At 38.2% G+C, this 9,804-nt stretch overlaps 2 protein-coding genes across 4 annotated transcripts in view; both read left to right on the top strand.

Annotated features, from left to right (window-relative positions):
• The first annotated feature begins 880 nt into the window (after positions 1 to 880).
• Positions 881 to 5,704, top strand: btg3 (B-cell translocation gene 3). Of its 3 annotated transcripts, none has more exons than XM_044140427.1 (5): positions 881 to 1,000; positions 2,619 to 2,824; positions 2,934 to 3,071; positions 3,781 to 3,973; positions 5,161 to 5,704. In XM_044140427.1, the coding sequence occupies exons 2-5, from the start codon at positions 2,652 to 2,654 to the stop codon at positions 5,362 to 5,364; spliced, it is 708 nt and encodes a 235-aa protein (XP_043996362.1). In that variant the 5' UTR covers positions 881 to 1,000; positions 2,619 to 2,651; the 3' UTR covers positions 5,365 to 5,704. The 3 variants fall into 3 exon arrangements, with proteins under 3 accessions (XP_043996362.1, XP_043996365.1, XP_043996364.1); XM_044140430.1 differs by lacking the exon at positions 881 to 1,000 and adding an exon at positions 1,059 to 1,148; XM_044140429.1 differs by lacking the exon at positions 881 to 1,000 and adding an exon at positions 1,276 to 1,589.
• Positions 5,705 to 8,321: 2,617 nt separating this feature from the next.
• The window catches only part of cxadr (CXADR Ig-like cell adhesion molecule), a 49,405-nt gene continuing 47,922 nt past the window's right edge, over positions 8,322 to 9,804 (top strand). The window contains exon 1 of the mRNA XM_044141288.1: positions 8,322 to 8,527. Coding sequence (XP_043997223.1) covers positions 8,476 to 8,527 — 52 coding nt within the window. The 5' untranslated portion in view covers positions 8,322 to 8,475. The remainder of the gene's footprint in view (positions 8,528 to 9,804) is intronic.

Below are 9,804 nucleotides of genomic sequence, written 5' to 3'. Positions count from 1 at the left end.
AAAAGCTCAATAAAAAAACTGATCAATCATAAAAATGTTCTGTACGATATCAGCCTCAAGAGATGATTGAGGATAAAGAGACTCTGATGTCTGGTTCTTTAGGTTCTGACGGATCTGCAGTGTTCCTCTCCTGATCCATTCTGTCTATCACACAGCAGCACATTGCGCCACGTCGGACACTTTTTTGTCCATCGGTGGACACATTATCCATCCTCACTGACATTGTTCAGCCTGGAATGTGCGTCTTCCTCCTTACGTCTGTATTTTTGCTAGTTTATGCTTCTAAGGACAGTTACGGAAGAGGGCCACCGAAAAAAAAAAATTCTGACTTTAAAGTCAGAATTCTGACTTTCTGATTTTAATCTCAGAATTTTGACTTTAAAGTCAGATTTTTTTTTCGGTGGCCCTAATCCTCTTCCGTAGACAGTGGAGTTTGATGGGTGGTAATTTAAAAAGACGCGGGTTGATAGAAGCTCGCCGGGCTGCGTAGTGTCCGTCTCTAGGCAACCGTGACAGCAGCACGTTCTGGGGGTCCTGTTTAGCTCCCGCCACAACAATTTTCTGTTTTATTTTGGTCATTATTGTTACATTTAGTGTTGATATGTGTGTGACAGGCGTGTCTATCGGACAATTATTTATCGGTTAAATACCAGATGTGACATTTAACGATATTTTACGGAGGGGTGGTAATCCTACTCAGAGGTTCTGAGGTACAGGGGCTATAGCATGAATCGCCACTGGGTATCGCAATGTTACACCCGTGATTGCAACCCACATAGCTAACGATATGAGTCACAAAAATGACTCAACCATTGATAGGCATATATTCGACCAATGAATGCGATGCAGCGCTCAATTTTAACCAATGAGAAAATGAGTAGGCGGGGCTGAAACTAATGGGCGGAGTCACCATGAAGAGTCAAGAGTTTTCCGTTACCCACACACTTCTGACCATTCATTTTTAGTCCATGTTGCGAGGGACGTCGTTGATATATATGAGGTAGTCTGTGTTCAAACGTTTGGGGGCTATGATTTAATTAGAATGGGACCGTGTTGTTTTTCTGTTACATTGTGCTGTTGTATTTTTCCTCTGTAGCCGTGGCAACTTACCTGGGCTGTTAGCAAGATGTCAGCTGTAACATAGCGTGGTAATTATGTAGCTTGTGCTTGGTTTGGTTTATAACAAGAGAATAATTGTTTTCTATACGATCTAAACGACTTGGAATTACAACTAAAAGGCTAAAAGGCTTACATCGGCTCCTTTTTAGTTTTGAGTTCATTTATGAGCGAAGCCAGCCAGCTGTTTCGTCCACAGCCGTTAGCTTCAGCTAGCCTGGGTTAGCTTTGTTATAGAGCGTGCTGTGCTTGAACAAACGGAACTTCTGCGTCACAGCCCGCCTTTCCAGGACCTATTTAATCAACAGACCGTTAAACACGAGTGGGTCTGTCTCCTCGTAGCTTTTGAAAGTAGCCTTTCACCTTTTGTGATGTCTTTCCCTCATTGTGTTGGAGTTTATAGTAAGCGGGATACACCCGAACATGAAAAAACCACAGTGTAACGGAAGCGCTAAGAGTGGACATTAACCAGGGTAGTAAACTTTTCTTCAGTTTTCACTGAGCTTCTAAATGTTTTCTCTCAAAAACTTTAAATCGGTAGTTTGTAAAAAAAAAAAAAAAAGACGAAGAAGAAATTCAACAGTTTTCTCGACCTTTTATTTCAGACACTGGCCCAGCAGTATATAGTAGTTATGTAAGATATAGTAAACATCAGATGATAAACTATCGAATGCAATTTGTGTAAACTTCACATAGAAATGCAGCGCGATCATAACCATCATTCAATGTTTTTTGTTTTATTTTATAATTTTTTTTTAGAAATTATGAAAATACTAGTCAAGCTTCCGATTTCACCCTGATTATTTAGAATATTGACTTTACCGTAATTAAAACACTAGTGAGCTCCATAAAACAAAAAACAAAACAAAAAAACAGCCATCTGCATGGGCCAATTTGCCATCTGTGCACATGTAAACTTTACATTTCCAGATGGAAGATTTGCTTGCATGTGTAACTTGGAGAAAAGTTTACAAACACTAGAATGAATTTTTGGTGTGGCCTCAGTATTTTATATTCATGTTATTCATTTTCAGTAAACCTGTTTATCTGGGAGGGGGGACAGAAGAGCTTCACTTGACACTTTGTCTGCTAACCTAAAAGAAATTGGAAAATTTGATAGCTCTCAAAATTGTTGTCTTCTGTATTTTCTATGGACTTTTGATTTCATTTTGGACAGGTGAGCATTGTGTTGTAGGGGCGCACCGATTGCAGTATTCTGAATGATCACTGATCTTTAAAAGTGCAGATTCCAAATTTTCTTTCCTCTGAAAAATCTGTAAATATAGTGACTAAGTTAGCAACAGAGGGGTCTGGCTCTCACAGAAGAGCATCACAGGACAGTGTCTGATTTTCAGACCTTTCCAGAGGTAGATAAGTTCAGTTTCACATGATTTGACAAACTGATTATGTTATGTAGGCTAATAATTTGTCTAAAGAAACCTTGAAGACATGAGCCACTTTTCTAGTTCCGTGTGTCTCATTCAATTCCAATTTTCTTGCAGAAGCTCACGAGTCGTAATGACCACATGTGAAACATGATGCGAGAGATAGCAGCAGTGGTTTTCTTTCTTAAGAGACTCGTGAAGAAAGGGGAGAAGCTGGAATCTGACAAGATTGAGCTGTTTATTGAGAGGCTGGCTGTTGCACTACAGGAGAAGTTTAAGGGTCACTGGTACCCTGAAAGCCCCAGCAAAGGCCAGGCATACAGGTACTGATGATATTTAATAGCACTGACTGTTAAATAAGTTTGTACTGAGAATAAGCTTTTAGTTGTTAAACAAAACATGGTTTTGTTTCTTTTTTGGGTGATTTTTCAGGTGCATCCGAATAAACAGATTCCATAGGCAGGATCCGGATCTCCTTCGGGCTTGCCGGGAGAGCGGGATAAAATATAGTGACCTGGGACTTCCTCGTGAGCTCACACTGTGGGTGGATCCTGGAGAAGTTTGTTGCAGGTGAGACTTGGTCAACATTTCTTCATTTTTTGTTTTTGCCATATGTTTTACAGGGTGGTTAATATTATTTTCCTCTAATAAATATAACAAAAAAGAATTGTCAAACCTTCTTGACGCAACTAATTATTTTAATAATTGATTAATCTATTATTCAGTTGATAAAAGAAAAAAAAGGCATATTCTGCATTTTTTGTGTGCATTTAACTACTTGAGCCTTTTTTATTCAACATTAGAAACATCTTAATAGATGCAAATAAAGAAATAATGTAATTCCTTATTTAAATAAGAAAATAAATATTGCCTAGAATGTAATAAAATGTTACCTACTCAGCAAAGCTGAACCGAGTGAATTAAAACTATTTCCTACCTGATGAATTTTGGCAGAAACATATTTACAGACAATGTTGCTTTTATCTTAAATGCAATATGTGTATATTTTATGCACACCTTTGGCTTAATTACTGTTCTGAATATGTTGTCTTGCATACTCTGTATGCTCTAGTTAACAATTAGCCAATTACTAAATTTGTTTACGATTATTTCAATAATCGATTAATCATCTCAACCCCAGATAAGATTTCTTTTTTTGCAAAGATTCATTCAAAATAAACAAGTATCATGTCCAGCATAGAGATCTAGATGCTTTTCTTCTCCAACAGAATGATCTGTAGTTGATATTTTTTTTTTCCTTATTTTCTCCATTTGCCAGGTATGGAGAGCAAAATCCTTGCTTCTCAGTCGCCACTTTCAGGAGTGATGATGAGGATGATAAAGATGTTGCAAAGAAGGTGACTAGCGCTCTGGAGAGAGTGACATCAGACTACCATTCGGGTTCTTCTTCTGACGAGGAAAGCACCCATAGTTCTCCCCTCACTGTCTCCAACAGCCGCTGGACCCACCAGGTACTGTGCTCTATGCTAATCTGTGTAGGATTTTATAATCCTATAATCCTAATCTACTAATGTCAGAAAAACACATTTTTGTAATTGCGATGTTTCCATTAAATAAGGAACGTAATTAAAATCCCGCGTGAATGTTTGTTTACCTGATAAGTCATTAAAAATCATGCGACGCCATTGTCCTCCTACCACTTCCTTTTGTCGTCTTCATCTTTTCTGCCAGTAGTAACATGTTAATCATGTGACTCGTGCAAAAAGTGTTTCCATTGCAGTTTTTGAGAACTACAGTAATGTCAATACAGCCCAAAAACCACCTCATCCTAGGGCAAAAAACTTTATGGAAAGACATGAGATTTTCCAATATTGCATTGTTCCCATTACGCCAATTTATTTTCAGACTTCTTATTTGCACAGTAATATGGAAAATGGAAACGCAGCTAGTTAGTAGCATTATCGTTTGTTAGAAGATAGTATTATGGAAAATCAACTTTTATAATGTACCCACGCCTTGTGTCTTCCTTTGATTCTGTCATGTGTGTTTGAGAAATCCTTTAGTCTCCCATGGCAACCATTTAGCAGTGCAAAATACCTGGTTGGAACTAGTGCTGCCTTCAAGGCACTTCTCCTAATCAAAGCTGCAGTTTCTGAATTACAGCGCACCATCTCCCGTGACTCCCCCATTCAGGTCCTTCAGACTAGCCAGCAGCAATTAGCAAACACCTCGTGGAACCGTGCATATGCTCGTTAGATGAGCCGTTTCTCAGTGAAACTGGTAAAAACATCTATAAAGGGTTGATGGAGGACCAATGTGATGGCTTCCTGGAAATGGAGTTTCAGAAATAGGAGTTTTTAAAGAGACAGAGGTCCAATTTCAAAGCATTAAATTATGAAATAGCATTTCTTTTTGATTTTTTATATATATATAACAACTGAAGGAAGCATATTTACCTGATTGTGATATAAAATGGCACTATGTTGCAAGACAACATAATGCTCCCCCTCTAATTTCTTCTTAAGGGCACTTTTTCTTTTGTGTATTTTGAATTTCCAATAGTTGTACAGTGAGAACTCTTGGGTAGTTTGAACCGGAAATGTAATAAAACATTACCATCTTTGCTTGACAATTATGATGCTCCATTGTTTTTGTTCAGTGAACCAGAAGTAAAGCATCACCTTTCCTCTCATTTTAGACCATGAATCCTGGAGCTCCTTCTTGGCACCCCAAAAAGATGGTGCCAGGTAAGGGTCACATCCTTCCACGGCCTCACTACGGCTACAGGCCTCACAGCAGAGCCTCCCACACGTTGAGGAGTAACGTTTGGATCCCTCCTGTCTACAGAGCGGGCCCCGAATACTGGGACACGCACCAAAACGTGGCACATAGTTACAGTTAGGGACCATGGTGCTTGTTGTTCACACTGGACATTAAACCTAGAAAAAACTTTGACTGAGATTTTTTTTTTTTAAACATGAATTTTTATAACACAAGTATTGTTTTTCAGTCTTTTTGCACTTTAGATGTTTTTGTTACAGTTGGAATAACTTGTATGAAATTAGGCAATAAAATTGGAATACTACATGTGTAATTTTGTGAATTACTGTATTTTTACTACAGGAGACGTTCATGTATGCAGCTTAATGTCCTTTGTGATGAAATGTTTTATTTATTAAGCAAAGATTTTCATATGTATAGGCTTAATGTTATAAACTTTTATTAAACATTTCCAAGCATCACACCTTGTTTATTCCTCTGGTGTTTTGTTCAAAGTATGTACTTTAAAAAAATTAGAATGCCTTCAGGAAGTTAGTTTTTGCCAGAAAGTGAAGCTCAATTATATTTATTCATGATGGAGTGAAATATTTCAAGACTTTTATTTACATGCTACATGTTCTTTTCTTTTGACATCGATGGCTAACAGGTAGCCCCTAAATTTGTGTTTTGGAAAACGACCTATAATTTAAAAAAAAAGCCCAACACTTTAAATAGAAATTTCAGGCTTCTGTAAAGTACCGCATGTTCAGTTCTATGCACTCGGTACTTGACTGGGGGTTCTTGTTTGCAGTACAAGGTGACATGGCGATCAGGTTCGTTTGCTGGGCAATCAAGCACAGTAACAATGAACCAGCTTTTGGTATCTTCGGCAGTTCGTTCCGATACCAAGTCCTGCATGAAGATCAAAACCCCTCCATAGAATTGAGTACGAAGTGCTCTAAAACTTCCCTGTCGATGGTTGCGCTGACTGAGGATTTAAAAAAATCCAGTGGATGAGCACCAGAAGACACAACACCCCAAACAATCACTGACTGGAAACTGCAAGCAACGTGTGTTCTGTGCCTCTGCGATTTTCACCTAGATGTTAATTTACCAATTAAATGCAAGGTTTACTTTGTTTTGCACCAACAAGCAACCATTTCAGTACACGTTCTTTTCTGAAGATGTGTTTGTTATGAGTCTTCTAAAGGAAAATAAATATTGAATTTATCTTGGTGTGAATTTAAAATCCTAAATATGACCAACATATGCCTTAACATCTGGCTGCAACACTTAAACTGCTCAGAAGAGGATTTAAAGTAGACAACCTGATATCTTTTTTATTGCTATCTTTAAAGCTATTTTTGTTGTTGGTTTTAATCCTTTTAACGCCATCAACTAAATTAGAACACATGTTCTGAGCAGGTATTGCACAATTTCCATTAAGATCACATTTTTGTGTCAATGTTTTTTTTCATTGGTCTGACGTAATCTTCTGATCTTCAATATATTTTAATTAGCTGTAAGCAGATAATCGTAATTGACGTAGATAAAACCTTGGTAACATCAGTTTGTGTGTACTGTTTTACTTAGTGAGTTAAGTCACTGAAAAGTATCGGTATAAGATTTTGAAGCAAAATGAAGACCAACCTCCTTAATAAACAGCCACTTCCTATTTTTTGTCCTTACTGCTTCTTCTGACCATGAAAGTCATAGTGCCCATATTAAAGACTATCTCTGTATCTTTCATTATGAATACTTTATTTCAAATGCCAAAAGGATAAGTATATTGATGAATATCAACAGGCCCATGCACAGATAGACATTAGATGATGATAGAGAACCCTCCATCAATCTTTTTTTTTCTTCTGTTTTTTACAGTGCAGTGTGTGGCTCTGACAGTGCAGTCAGGTTGCATGTGCCACACAGATGCCCTATTTTTATTCTCAAGCACCTGGCCCCCACAATGTATGCGCACACCATTGAATATCAGTAAGAAATGCATATGTGTAAGTATTCTTTTTTTTTTTCAATTCTCAATCTTTATTAAATCCTTCAACAATTAAACATACAGTGAAACCAACGTTAACAATATCACTACTGTGAAGTAAACAACCTTAAGTAGTTATACAGAGAAGGATTTGAGTTTTTAACATTTTCCCCCCTGAACCCCTCCCGATCCTCCCGTACTCCCCCCACCCCAGCTGTGTAAGTATTGTTTTGATGCTAGGGCAGCTAATTTTCATCTGCAGTCCCTCAACGGAGAACATATAAGAAGTACCAATTATTACAGAAAAAAAACAACAGCCACATATAAGATCTGTTGCATAAAGAGCCTAGAGCAAAATGCATTTGCTATGTGCAAGATGAAAATTCAACAAGTGTTAGCTTTCCAGATAAAGAAAAGGCAGAAAAAGAAGGGCCTGGACAGGATGAAAACTTCATTACAGTCTGTGCATGCTTGCACATGCATACAAAAACAACTGTATCTCACATGCAGATTTGGACTGCGACAATTCATTTTCAATTTCAGAGGTCTGAAGAGAATTCTTTGGTCTTCATTGTTTTGTTTTATTCAAAATCAGCCATGATTTTGAATAAAACAAAATCTGTGCCATTCCAGAAGTGCATTCTTCTACAATTACCTCGGGTGAGGAGGAAGAAGTATGGAAGCAAAGGCTGTGAATATTTTCTGGTAGCACTGCTAGCCCTGCTGAAAGTTCTCCTGCCACGGACTCCAATTCTGTTTTATAAGGAACTTTTTAAGATGGGTACTGAACGTGTCACCTCTTTTTCCATACGTTCAGCCATCAAAAAGCATTGTGAATTATTCCCGACCTGAATCTTAGAACCACTGCGTGTATTAAGAGCGTTAAATCCGTCAAATTTATAGGATAATTACTAAAAACAAAACTCTGCTCTGATACAATGTATTTCTCGATGATTGATGAAAAAAAAAACAAAAAACGTTGAATTGAACTGGATTGAGGACGAACGTATTTACACAACCATGTCCGTTTTCTTTCTCGCCAGCAGGGGGCGTCCCTAAACTGCCTATGTGCGCGTCCTCTGGGTGTCACGTGACAGCCTACAGCGCGCTCCGCTGTGCACCTGCACTGAGAGCAGCGGAGGAGGCGCAGTGGAGTTTGGATGCTTTGGTGGAACAGAGCGAGGCTGACGTTTTCCAGTCGGTATCGGTACAACTTCTTTCAGCAAGTTTCTTCAAAGAACTGTTGGGATATTTCACACAAGGATGGAGCTTTCGAATACCCGACTTTGCTTTATGCTGTTGAGCCTCCTCCCAGGTAAGTTCCCAGACGACCACACGAACGCTGAGTACTTTGATGAATTTTTCCAGTAAAAACGACAACGAAGCAAAAAAACAGGGCAGTCCAACAGAATGGTCAGTCGTTAGCCTCTGACGGTTAACTGCTTTCGTCGAGCTTTGAGCAAGTGCTTAATTTTTGGAGGGTTTTGTACCAGTCGAAGTTGATTGTTGAGGTTAACTAAAGGACATATAAAATGTACACTAGTTAAATGACTCCGAAGGGAGAAACTGGGAGTCAAAGGTCGATTAGTTAGCTAGTAAGCTCGAACAAGCGTGCTATCAAAGTGAGGTTTAATTAAAATAACTGTTTTAAAGTTTGATTTTTAATAGGTATGCTATTTATTTTTCCACTAATTTCTAGCCGTACTATAGAAAATAACAGAACGAAATAGAAATTCGGCAATTATTTACATTTCTCCGCTTTATCCTAAGCAGCCGGCATGTAAAGTTACAGGGATTTGAATTATTAATTTGATCAGTTTCTTTTGGTGGCTGCCTTCTACCGATTAGTTTAAAATGTATTGATTTATGATAGCAGGTAAAATGCCAGGGCTTTTTTTTTAATTCAATGTCAGAAACGTCTGCATCTGTGCGATGTCTTTTGGTTTATCGTTCGCTGGTGAACACAAAAGCTTGATCCGCTTTTAAACCTGTGGCTGGAGGACTTCAAAGTGCTGCTTTTTTAGTCTGCCATCTGCCAGCAGTTTTAACCCACCCCTCCACCCCACCTCCGTCTCTACCCCCTTATCCAGTCTGAAATCCCGGCTTTCATATCAACTTAAATACACGTTTGCTCATGTTGGCAGATTTATTTTCTCTGCTGGTTTAAATGATTCAGAGGAAGAAAGTCAGCTATTTAAAGTTTAATGAAGGGATCCGCACCGTAAAGGGATTTTTGTTGGCTCCTGGCGTTTCTGGAAGTGCATTGTGTTTGTGTAAAACATCTGATTGGATGAGTTATTATTTTCTTTTCTCTTGTCCCCTGGGGGTTTAGCTGCAATTTTGCCAGTTTCTAGTCAAGAATATATGTTTTAATCAATCAAATCAGATCCTTTTCACGTTTTATTTTAAAGACACATAGAGTTTTACTTTGAGTTTCTAGTCATCATTCAAACTACTTTTGTCTGGCTTTTATGTAAATCAAACAAGCTTTCGGTAAAGTTTGTCACCAAAGGAGTAATATTTTATTGTCACATTTTATCATTCTTTCGTTTTTGTGTTTTAAACCGTTATCCATTTGCCTTTGGTGAGATC

Source organism: Gambusia affinis, linkage group LG15 (genome assembly GCF_019740435.1).
Source record: "Gambusia affinis linkage group LG15, SWU_Gaff_1.0, whole genome shotgun sequence".
Classification (NCBI taxonomy): Eukaryota; Metazoa; Chordata; class Actinopteri; order Cyprinodontiformes; family Poeciliidae; genus Gambusia; species Gambusia affinis.
The sequence above is the reverse complement of the archived record's forward strand: the minus strand, read 5'-3'. Positions and strand labels throughout refer to the sequence as shown.